At 31.8% G+C, this 13,428-nt stretch overlaps 1 protein-coding gene and 1 pseudogene across 1 annotated transcript; one reads left to right on the forward strand and one right to left on the reverse strand.

Annotated features, from left to right (window-relative positions):
• Nucleotides 1-4,597: 4,597 nt before the first annotated feature.
• Nucleotides 4,598-5,604, reverse strand: LOC149252316 (MLP-like protein 423; annotated as a pseudogene).
• A 5,513-nt stretch (nt 5,605-11,117) lies between these two features.
• On the forward strand, nt 11,118-13,203 carry LOC149252317 (cytochrome P450 750A1-like). The gene is made up of 2 exons (XM_089456649.1): nt 11,118-12,232; nt 12,312-13,203. The coding sequence occupies exons 1-2, from the start codon at nt 11,231-11,233 to the stop codon at nt 12,951-12,953; spliced, it is 1,644 nt and encodes a 547-aa protein (XP_089312775.1). The 5' UTR covers nt 11,118-11,230; the 3' UTR covers nt 12,954-13,203.
• Nucleotides 13,204-13,428: the final 225 nt, after the last annotated feature.

Consider the following 13,428-nt stretch of genomic DNA (forward strand, 5'->3'; position numbering starts at 1 on the left):
TGTCCATGTTCACCATGTCTAAACATCTATTTTCTCTTAAAAATACTCAGCTTCACACCCATCAACCTTTAAGTTAAGGAAACAATCACTACTTCTACTTCTGTATGCACCCCATTGTTAGGTGACATAAGATCACCAATAGTAAAAATGGCAGAAACATCACCAAAAATTTATAACATAAACATATAAATGGTAGCGAAACAGATTCTGAAACCTCTACTAATTATGTTTAGAATTCCAGAACTCAAATTCAAAATTTTAGATTTCTTTCAGTGTTATAAACTGAAAGGATAATGAACCCATTGTTTCATTATGGCTAACCATAGTTGACTATATGTGTCCATGTTCATCATGTCTAAACATCACAAACTATGTTTTAAATATGGTTGACAATTATATATCTATGGTTGACAATTGCGTGACCATGGTTGACCTACATTTTCCATGGCTAAACACGATTACCCATTGTTTCACACCATACTTTTCTATCATAGATTATGATTGCGCATTTTGACAATGGTTTACCACATTCAATCATAAAATACATTGGTTGATCATATCGGATCATTCTAATCTATAATATTATTATCATTAACCTTAATAACTTTATTATTATTAATTTTAATTATAATTAATATAAATTTTAATGGTTAATACTAATAATAATAAAATTAATATTAACTTTAATAACAAATATTATTATATGACTATGAAAGACTATAATTTTTTTTTTTTTTTGTTAAGACTAACCTACACACCCACGGGGGATTTGAACCGGTGACCTATCGCAAGGAGTGCCTTAACAGCGCACCCATTCACCAACAATCCAAAGCCCCGTGGGCAACTATGAAAGACTATAATTATGATTAGTTATAATATTAATATTAATATATTTGTAATATTTAATATTAATACAATATACTAATATTACTATTTAATATAATAATATTTTAAATATTTATTAATATTCACACACTAATATATATTAAATATTAAATGCTAATATGAAGTATTAGTATAGAAATATTTATATAACTATTATATAACAAAGTATAATAATACTTAACATATTGATACTATAATATACTCATAGTAATATAAATATTTATTAATATTAATTTTAATGAATATTATTATTATTATTAAATTTAATAGTAATTATTATTACATATTAATATTAATTATAATATCTAATTAGTATTAATATTAATAACATTTAATTAACATTAAAATTAATATTAATAGTCACATTATTATTATTATTAATTTTAATTATTATTATTATTATTTGACTATGATTATGTCTTACAATTGTTTCACCATTATGATTTAACATACAATTAATGAAACACAAATTCTCGTAGCTTAGGTGTGTTAAACATCAAAATTATTTAAATTAATTTTGGTAAAACTAAATTAGAAATTAAATATCATATGAATGCAATAAAAGTATGTGTTTCTCAAACATTAAATTTTGAATAGTTATATTAACTTAAATATAGAGTGTTGTTCGTATCACCTTATACACACAAACAGAACAACGGAAACATAACATTTGACATAAAACATTAACGTGGTACAACACATCACAACACAAATATATAGATTTAATCTTATGTTTATAATGTTCTACTTTATTAGACATAACATTTGACATAAAACATTAACATGGTACAACACAAAACACTACAACACATCACAACACAAATATATAGATTTAATCTTATGTTTATAATGTTCTACTTTATTAGATATATCAGATTTTAACATGAGATTGTCTAAAGTTAACAAATGTAATTTTATAAATGTCATTGGAGTATATCACTGTGTGTATAAGCATCAAATTTGAAGTAGGGGAATTGAAAATTAAATAGTACAATTGTCCAAGTTGGCCAATGTTAAATGTGGTTGGCTTGGAAAAGTGTGCTTGTATAAATTTTAGAACTTTGAAAAATCATTTCTATTAAAAATGCAATTGTAGATTTATCAAACATGGAAATTTTTAAATGTAATTTTACAATTGTTATTATTTAAATAAGTCTTTAGAGTGTGCTAAGATTTAAATTGTGAGATGAGAAATTTAAAATAAAGAGAAGTTCTATACATCCAAGTTTTAAAATGCAAAAATTAAATTTTGAGATGTGAGGTTGAAAATTAAATATATCAAAAAAATTTACATAAAGAGTGTTAAGGTAATATTTTGTTATAAAATTATTATGAAAAAAAAAATTCATTAAGAAATAAAAAAAATATTATTAATATTTTAAGTTAAGTTCAAAATAAAAAAAAATTGATCATAAAATGAATGATGGCAGGAATAAATTTAAAATTAAAATTTTAAAAGCCAAAGCCATAGAAAAATAATAAAAAATTTAAAAACTAAATCACAAAAGCATGAGAAACACAATAAAAACACACACTCCTCCATGATAGCTTTGTCCATGGCTATCTATTAAGGTTGAGAGAAGGGGAAACCCCTTGTCAAAAATGAAATGCTTAATTATATATCTATTATAGTTTTTTTTCCCCTTTTGAGGTTTACATCAACAATAATAATATAATTGTCTTCACCAATTACACTTCTTTGTATTAATCAATTACACTTCATCCACTTGCCACTCCTATATGATTTGGACCATCAAGCAACTTTCTTGCTACATGTAACTTGTCTAACCCAATATCTTACTCTTGTAAAAAGCATTTTCCACATAATCTGTTCATATCATACGAGAATTAAATATTTAGTAGCAATTTCATTGTCAATTAATAAAAAAATAATAATTACTTAAATATTCCTTCAAATCTAACTGTTATCCTATTAATCTATATCATGAATTGAATTGCATTCTTGCGGAGAACTTGCTCCTGAAGTTTCAACTTTGCTCTGCTCTCTTCCTCTTTCTATCTGTTTCATATCATAAAAATTTAAATGTTTATTAGAAATTTTATCTTTATATAATAAATACATAATACAATTAATTATTATTATTAATTTATATTATTGTAAAAGTGTGCTCGACTACAGTGTGATGTACTCAAATTGTGCCAAAAATTGTGGTTAACACTTATGGTATTGGGAAAAAACTTTTACCTTTTAACGCTTCCAAGTTATATTACAAATATGGTATATATGATTGAACTGTCTTATTAATGCAGTCACCATGTTTTTTAAGGGAACTTTTCCACTCGACAAAATAAAAAATACTCTTGTCAATGATTTAAATGTTTTACTGATTATTTTAACGTATTGAAATGGATGGGAAAGCACCAATTTGGCTTCTGTAAATATATTTTCGTTTGACCACGTTTTTGGTACCATTTCCAATTTTAATAGATGAAAGAAAGCGATTCAGACAATCTGACTCAAGAAAAACCATGATATTCTATATTCTCGTTTGACCACGCTTTTTTACCTTTTCGGATGAAGGAAAACAATTCAGACAATCTCTAAGATACCTTCAAAAACCTGGAAAGATCAGTCTAACATAGATGACTTCGAAAACCTAGTCTCGACTATCACTCGGTGCAAAGTCTCTTCCGCTAGGTTTATAAAGAAGATCAATGCAATCGGTAAAGTTCCATTCAATTCTAGAGCAATGGGCTTGAAATTATTGATCAGTTTACTGGGATTGGGATTTATTTTTACTAGAAAAAAAATGTCTCTGTTTTTATTAAAAAAGAAAGTACAACAGCATCAATCTTTCATTGTATATTCGCCATCATCATCTGATAACCACAAATATGATAAATGATTACAATAATCTCCTCTGTCTTTTCGAGAAAGACCTTATGAAGCATCGAAGTGTATCATCTAAACTATGTTTCAGCCATGTTTTACAATATATAAATCATGAATGCACGAAAATTTGCACCTGACTCTCTCACATTCTGCGGCCAGTTTCTTCACATTCCCGTTGAAGAAATGGCTGATCATGAATCGATTTTTAGAAATGAGATCTCAGGGCTTGTAATTAAATGGCTAGAACGACGATTTCAATTTTGAAAAAGACACCCTTTGGTCGTTCATGTACGGGATACACTAACATATCTTCCTCTGCATCGCTAGAATGAAGATAATCTCAAGAATATTCACAAGTTTTTTGGGAGAATATATTGACAGATGTTTTATTTTTTTGTGCCACATTCAACTATATTTAAATAATAGGAATTTCGTATAACAAAAAGAAAGTTTAAATACAAATCTTTCCATCATTATCATCACTTCACCCACCCTAAAAAGCAAAAAGAACAAAGAAAACAAAAGAAACACCTAAAAAAAGGCATTTTTCTAGGTCCCCAAAAAATTAATCCTACAATGCTCATGCATAGGTGTGCTACCCTCATTCCAGTGGGCTTTGCAGGTATGTAACATTTGTTGGTAAACTCATAACCACGACCATTTCCAATGCACTATCGAACAAATAAATAAAAATGTGAATATCAATCTGAGAAATATATCAATTACTTTATTAAATAAAAAATCTCTCAGGAGCGAACCATTTCCTTGTGCAAAGAGACTGCGGCTTACAAGGTTCTGGCAATCAACACTGTGATCCATTATTCTATTATACTGAACATAGTATCATCCAAGTGAAACTCAAGCTGTGCTCAGTAGATATCCTTGCACGGTCTTGAATATGCTGACTGTTGCTTCCTTAATTAGCTCTGTTGTTGGAATCTGGTTACCCGCTGGCTCGAACTCGACTTTCCAACTTACAGTGCAAGAATTGGCATCAGCTCCTCGAATTACCTTCATGGTTGGCTTGAAGGCTTTGGATATGTTCAGCATCTCATCCTTGATCACAGTATAAGGGTCATATTTGTTTCGTCCCATGCTTCAATTCTCGGATACATGAGTCGCCCCTTTCATTCCTGCACCCAACAACGATTTTTTTTCTGTTATATTCTTGAATATAATTTTGGTTCGGGATCATAAAAAAGTAAAGAACAAGATACATGTTAAATCAAAAGAACAAGATTTATATAAATTTAAGTGGACTGTACATTTTGAAAATATTTTGAAATGTGAGGTATAAGAATATAGTCTAACTTTTGGAAGATACTATATTCCCAAAATAGATATTTTAAGTTCAAGAATCCTAAACCCAAGAAACATTTATTCTACCCTGTATAACATTTGTAAAATACTTCGTATTTATTTAATATCCTCTAGTTTCTCTTAAAAATCATCAGCTTCACACCCATCAACCTTTAAGTTAAGGAAACGATCACTACTTCTACTTCTGTACGCACCCCACTGCTAGGTGACATAAAGATCACCAATGTTAGAAAGGGCAGAAACATCACCAAACATTTATAACAGAAACATATAAATGGTAGCCAAACAGATTCTGAAACCTCTGCTAATTATGTTTAGAATTCCAAAACTCAAATTCCAAATTTCAGATTTCCTTCATACCTTCTCCGTATTTAATTTTGTGGATGGTGTCAATGTTACCATCTCCGATGACTTCAATGCTTTTGAAATGAGAGGGCATTATCTTCGGAAATAAGGTTGCAGAATCCCGAAAGGCACCCCACAGTTTCTCAGCAGAAACCTTCAAATCTATCTCCACGCTCATAGATTGCGTCATTTTTTCAGCTAAAGCCTTACCTAAAGCATATCAAACAAAAAATTATGAGTGTTGGAGGAGTAGAGTGTTGGAAGAGGTGAGAGGTTTGAAGGAGTGTGTGCGAGTAAAAAGATGAAGCTATAGCCCTAGATGCCCCAAGAAATGATTCTTAACCATATAAGGCAATGCAGACTGCATCACAGAAAAAGAAACAACAGAATAACACAAAGACAAAATTTGATAGCTTCCCATAAACATAAACCCTTCACGTCTGTCAATTTTTTAGACGGTTCAGTTTTTTGTCCTAATAACTGGTAACAGCTTTAAATCAATGGAAAATAGTCTGAACGGCCGACCGTTTCAAGGAAGTAGGCACATAACGTTTTCGTGCACTTTTCCATTTATCATCCACTAGTTCATCCACTACATTTAACATCCAACTCCGCATACGTTTCACAAAGGAATGCATAGGGACGGATGCACTTAATGGAGTGAATATTACACAAATGGTTGGACACGTTTCCATCCATATTTTTTAAAATTTATTTCCAGTAATTATGATAAGTGGTTATGAACAATAGTTACATTAAATTTTTAGTCATGTTTTGTAAAAAATAATTTAAGTGTGGTTGAAACATGTGATTTAGATATGCATGGAAGTTAATAGTATGAATTCCAACCATTGATGGAGTGGCATCTGTGAGAATATACTGGCATATTTCAATTTAGGCCATCCTATCAAAAAGATTAATTAAGAAAATGATTAAAGTGCCCAATTCCAATAGGAGGGATGCCTCTCCGCTTAAAATTTTTCTTCCCTTTGCTTGTCACCTTAGCCTTCCAGCATTCTTCCATTTTTTTTCTTTTATTAAACTACGACACCACATCTAAGGTTTGGAAGTAACGATCAATCTATCCTTAATTAGAGAGAATCCCAATGTGCCAACAAAGTAAGCCTACAACAACCGTCTTAGAACACTATAAATCTAAACCTCACTCAATATAAGTTCTCTCTTTTTCTTCCTTGATTTATTCATTTTCTCTTCATTCCCCTCTGCTCTATCTAAGCCACCACTCTTCCTCAACAACTTAGTTCCTAAGCAAGAACAATATCAATTTCAACAAATGACTTCAAATAAAAATACACTTTTCACATTAACAACCCACAACTTCCTGCTTCAAAACCTGCAACAACTCCAAATTCATCTTTAAATTCATCTTTTTGTTCTTACTTCCGTTTGACTTGAACTTGTAATATCAACCCCGTATGTCAAATTTTAAAATTAAAACCACCTCGTTATCAAACAAGGTCTGAGAGACCAATCCAACCTTACATGGGACTATAACACAGAGTAACAAGGATTTCTTTCAACATCTTTTGCTATACACAAGGAATAAAGCTGTAAAGATGCACAAAAATTGAAAGAAAAAAGAAAGCGTATAAAAAATTGACTCGAAATAAACGCTTACAAAAACTGAAAATTTCAAAATAGATCTGGTGCCTTGGGATTTCGATCCCAATACCTCCAAGAAAACGCTCTTCTTGAGAAAGCCCACTGTCATTCCATCTCAAGAATAACTCTTTAAAGTAAAAAAGAAAGTGAATTACGAAGTTGTCGACCAATTCCCCTTCATCTCTGTCATTCCCGCCCGCCTGACATGCTTTGGAGCAAGAATAAAGCGGAAAATGGACAAAAACCATCCTCTGAAAGTTGATGAGATAGGACTCTAAATACTCCAAATGAAAATACGTCCTTCAAAATGGCTCCAATACTCCAGACATATGCCACAGGATGCCAACATATGTTTTGGAGTGGCCTTGGCTGAGAAGTGAAAATCAAATTACTCTTGAGCACTGGGGCATATCAAATTAATAGTGAAACATTTGACAACTGACTTTTAATCCACAAACAAGGGTTTCTGTTGAAAATTTTCAAAGGCATTTCAAATATATTTCATCCAAATTAAAATTAGTGTTGCAGTCTACCTATTTTCCCTGCTTTGATTAAATCGATTAATCTATACGGAGGACGCAATAACTCACATGGCATCGCAGATCCCCCTGGAATAAAATGCTAGTGTTACAGTGAATAAAATTGTGAAAGGACGCCAAGAGGTGGTTTTACTTCCTCTAGCATCATGTGTCCCTCTGGTTTTACAAAATTGGTTTTAATTCCTCTAGCATCTTATGTCCCTCTGGTTTTACAAAATTCCCCCACTCGGCACAGGGCAATGCGATAATTATTACCACCCAAGAGGGACTCACTCGGAACACAAAGCATACAAGAATCTCGACAACGGAAAATAAGACACTCCTAAGCCCCCTAGCAAGTGTCTAAGATGGCATAGTGAATCCTTCCACCCATTCGAAAGAGACTTAATTCAAGGAAGCAAAATGTGAGCCACTCATATTAAAAATATTAATGCAGTTGATATAGTTATTTTATAAATATAGCAAAAAAATACTATTGTAATAGGAAGAATGTCTTATGAATGTATATATTTATTTGATTAACCATGTATAAAAAAGTTATGGGTTGTTGGGTGGGAGCTATGTGGCAGGAATCTAATTTAATTTGAGAAAAAAAAAAAGAATTACAAATCTTCCTGTAAAATGGACTATTTTGCTAAATAAAATTTTCTTATATATTAATTTCCCTATCTAATAAGAATATGAACTTATTAGAATTGAAATATATATATATATATATATATATATATATATATATATATATATATTATTTATTAAAAGTGAATGCAACCTAATAGACTTTGTAGCACACTACAACCCTTAATAAAAATTAAGACTAAGCATATGCTGAGCACATTCTCTTGAGAATTAATCTAGGTCATCACTTACAAAATAAAAAATAAAAGTTAACAAATCCTTATCCACCTTAAGTTGAAATAAGAAGCAAAAATAATAATTTAAATTTAATATAAAATAAATAGTTAAGATGAAATGATAATTTCCCTTAAGTTCAAATAAGAAGCAAAAATAATAATTTAATTAATATTAAATAAATAGTTAAGATGAAATGATAATTTCATCTTAAATAAATTTCTTGTACACTATTTTTATTTAATAATGTTAATATTGACAAGACTAAAATCATGATAATGAGGTCTAAAAAAATAAACTACGATAATTTCATTTATGGCAATAACTACTTAAAGAAATTTTCCTTGTATAAATATCCTAGAATTGACATTCATCATTAGCTCAATTGGAATTATAGCATTGAGAAAATGATAATTGGAGGTTGGAAATCTTATTATGGGCTTGAAAACAATTGTAAGTAGACAAATCTTTGGGTATGGAGTAAAAAAAATTCCTCTTTGAGACTCTAGTCACCCGTGTTATTTTATATGGATGTGAGGATTGGAGTTGTAGTGTATCTAAATAATCATAGAGGAAGATGGAGTTGATCCAAGAGAAATTTATAACCTACAACCTCTAGATTAAAGGAAATACTCCCTACCCTATCCCCTGTTTGAAGCTAGTGTATCCCCCATTTAAAGCATGGCTATGATAAGATATCACATGTAAAGGACAAAACTATACAACATGGAAGCCATGAGGTTCCCGAAAATTTCTTCTAACTCTAGCCAAATCCCACACCTTAGGCTAAAATGAGGCTAACATAAGGATGTAAGTCATGGCTAAACCATTGGGGGTCAAAAAGAAGATCATCTTGGAGAATAACTAAAATTTTAAAAGCATTATTACTTCCACATATAAGGACAAGTTGAGGGAAGATAAGAAGTTAGAGGGATAAATGAGGCTATGGTACTATAAGGAGGTGATCAACCCCAATCTTGATAACCAAATATAAGAACTAATTCTCATGAGGTCCAAAGTGAAACTGGACATTCGTAAATTCCCAAAACACCTTGGGAGGAAATAGTCTTCCACCATTGTGATTCTAAGAGGGTTGAAGATGGAAACTATTTTCTCTTGGACTGCCCAACTATTACTAACATTCATTCTAATTTTCAAAATCTTTGCCACACTACCAAGCTTGTTGACTTGTTAAGTCAACAAAACTATAGTGATCTAGGAAGACTTGTCTCTCTTCTTTTCCATTATAGAAATAAAATAATAAAGAATCTCAACTAATATTATGTTGGTCTTAGTAAAAGTTAAACCTCATCATTTCCATTCATAATCTCATTATACATTTCACATTATCAAAATTAAAAAAGTCTTAAAAATAAATTAAATTATAGCTTTATTGTAAATTATTATTATTATTTTATAATTATAAAGAATATGAATAGATGACTTAAGTATATATACATTTAAAAATATATATGTAAAAAAAAACCATTTTATTGTCTTCCATTTCGTGGTGGGGAAGCCTCATGATCAAGGTTTATGTTTTACCCAATTTATTATGCATTAAATATGAGAAAATACTTTAAGGTTCTCATTCTTTCATTGAAAAATAAAAACAAAAACATAAAAAAAGCTGGTTTTAAAAATAGATTTTAACTACTTAAAAACGCATATTAGAATATAAAATTTATTCAAAAATAAATATGCTATGAAAATAACATTTACATTTAAAAAAAACTCATTTTAACTTATTCCAAAATAAATATACTACGAAAATAACATTTATATTAAAAAAATCATATTCATAACTAACACCACAGACTAAGCCATTATAATTTCACCTCTTTTATATATATAATATAATATGCTTCGTTCATGCGTATCGCAATCCAGTGGTGAATATTCAATTTAACTGTAAATGATGTTCTTCTTTCCATCAAAGAATGCTCCGGACATTTGAGTGGTTGATTTCTGTATTCGTCAAGATCGCGTGTTGGGTGAATAGCCTTCCATCTTATTAATAATAATAAAAAATCAATGCATCACTTAATCTAAAAAATATATATCTTCGATTGAAAAAAATGTGTAAAATGAATATAGTAAATTAATAATAAATAATTAGTGTTTAATAACATTGGTGGATATAATATTTTTTAATTAAATTAATTGACTCAACTGGTTTAGAGTAGATGCGGATATCTTTGATATTGATATTATAGATTGGACTATGTTCCATTTCTTTGAAAAAGTCTAATTGGAAAATATTTCAAGTTTCTCCTATTTTAATTTTAATTAAAAAAAACAAAACTATTTTTAAAAATAAATTCAGCTTCCCATCTTAACAATTATTTAGAAATAAAAATTAAATTTCAAAAATACTAAAAACACAAATTAAAATTACCAAACCTATTCCAAAATAACCATAGTATGCAAATAATTAGCTTAAAAGCAATTGCATCAAAAATATTAAATTTTCATAACTAATAACACACACTAGCCCTTTATGATTTCACATCTTACTTTGAAGAAAAAAAAAAATTATATACCGATATTAAAATAAACTAGAAATAATATAATATGGTTCATTCATGCCTATGCCAATCCAGTGGTCATATTCAATTCAGCCCAACTCAGCGCGCTTCTTTGACTTATAACAGAGAATGACGTTTTTCAATCGAATGCTGAGGACATGTTAGTGGTTGATTTCTGTATTCGTCAAAGTAGCCTATTTCTTTGATGAATAAAGCATGAATATGTGGGAAGCGTTACAGTAAGCGGTTGGCCTTCCATTTTATTGAAGTTTCCTTAGTTTCGAAGAATGCTAGTCTTTCCTTACATCAGTATGCAGTACAGCGGCTTCAAAATGTGGTTTAACGACTTGGTTCGAACTCTGAGACTGTCAGTGATAATAACTGCAGCAGCTATTGGATTTGTGACTTTCGTATTCTTCTTTCCGATATTGCAGCACAAGAGAAGAAGAAACAGCACCAGATTGCCTCCAGGACCATGTCCGTGGCCAATTATAGGAAATCTTCATCAATTGAGTCTGCCTGCTCACCGTGCTCTCAAGAAGCTTGCAGAAAAATATGGCCCCGTCATGTTTCTGCGCTTTGGCTCTATCCCCACTGTGGTCGTTTCGTCTTCTGAGATGGCTAAGCACTTTCTCAAAACACACGATTTGGTCTTTGCCAACCGGCCTCTAACAACGACAGCAAAATACTTATCCTATGATTTCAAGGGTTTGATAGCGACTCCATATGGGGATTATTGGAAATACGTGAGAAAAATATGCGTTACAGAATTGCTGACTCCCAGAAGGATTGAGTTCTTCAAGGATGTGAGAGAGGAAGAGGTATCTACCATGATCCATTCCATTTGTGGGGAGAGTGAGAGTGGCACAATTGCCGTGAATGTCAGCAATGCCTTCTTTACCCTCACCACCAATATAATTTGGCGAATGCTGGTGAGGAAGAAATTTTCTAACAATGATTTGGGTACCAGTGGCGAAAGATTCAGGGATCTGGTGTTAGAAGGGTCAGCTGCCGCGGGATCTTTTAACATTGGAAACTTTATTCCTTCTTTGGATTGGCTTGATTTGCAAGGTAACAATCGACGAATAAAGAAGGCCAACAAAATATTTGATGCATTTGTTGAGAAAGTAATAAACGACCATATGGATCAGGGCGTGGATTCAGCCTCGAATCCCCAGACAAAGGCAAAGGCAGAATATGGTAAGGTCTTCGTCGATGTGCTTCTTCAGATCCAGAGTGATAAGACGGACGACAAGATCACGCGAGAAACCATCAAGGCAATTATGTTTGTAAGTCTCTCCGGCCTCGTTCTCTCTTTCAGTTTTCTACTAACATGAGAAATGAATTGAATTTGTATGGATTTGTCAGGACATGTTCGCCGCCGGAATGGAGACGACGGCCATTACTTTAGAATGGGCAATGAGTGAGCTTCTCAGACATCCCCATGCAATGAAGAGGTTGCAGGAAGAAATTGAATGTACAGTTGGCAAACATGCCAAAGTTAAGGAGTCAGATGTAGCAAGCATGAAATACCTCCACAGTGTGGTCAGAGAGACGTTACGATTATACCCAGCAGGGCCGCTAGGCGTTCCCCGTGAATCTGCAGAGGGCGTTACAGTAGGGGAATATCATATACCTAAAAAAACAATTTTAGTGGTGAATCTGTGGGCGATAGGAAGGGATCCTAATGTATGGGGGAAAGATGCTTCAGAGTTCAAACCGGAAAGATTTATGGAGGAATTCGGTGGACAGAATGATTATACGGACATAACAAGCACACAAGACTTGAGGATGCTTCCATTTGGGGCAGGAAGGAGAGGATGCCCAGGGGCCCCTATGGCTATTCCTACTATTTCGCTTGCATTGGCTCAGCTGTTGCACATTTTTAACTGGAGAGTTGAAGGTGATCCGTCCCAACTGGATATGAAGGAAGCGCATGCAGTGTCTATGCCCAGAGAAATTCCTCTCTTTGCGTTTCCAAGCTTGAGGTTGCCACTGAGTTGTGTTTAGAATTTGGAAAATTAGGAATTTATGGGTTTCGGGCAGCCCGGGTCTTCCCGCCATCTTTAGCGTTGGCTAGTAGTTTGTTTAATCTATTGTTTTTCTTTGTTGTGTGAGATGTTATGGCGATGTATTGTGCTTAGTGTTTCTGTTAGACATTATGGCGATGATGAGAAATGCATTATGCTTAAATAAATTGGGTAAATAACGAGGTAACTTTCCTACCTTACATATGGGTGTCGATATTGCTGAGCGCCAATGTTTTGATCGATTTATGATCAAGTTCCTTAAGTAGTGCTTAATATTACATTTTCTTTTTCCTTTTCCTGCATGTTATTATGTAATTTGTCCGGTGAAAGCGAACTAGTATGTATTTTGATATTAAAAAATAAATTTTTACTATGCATTATATCTTTGCGTGTATATTTAAAAAATTACTTATCTCCCATTTATGTTTTAAATATTTATAGTATATATAATAATA

This window comes from Pinus tabuliformis, chromosome 7, assembly GCF_031772625.1.
Source record: "Pinus tabuliformis cultivar Carrire ecotype Pingquan chromosome 7, CPIR1, whole genome shotgun sequence".
In the NCBI taxonomy this organism is placed as follows: domain Eukaryota; kingdom Viridiplantae; phylum Streptophyta; class Pinopsida; order Pinales; family Pinaceae; genus Pinus; species Pinus tabuliformis.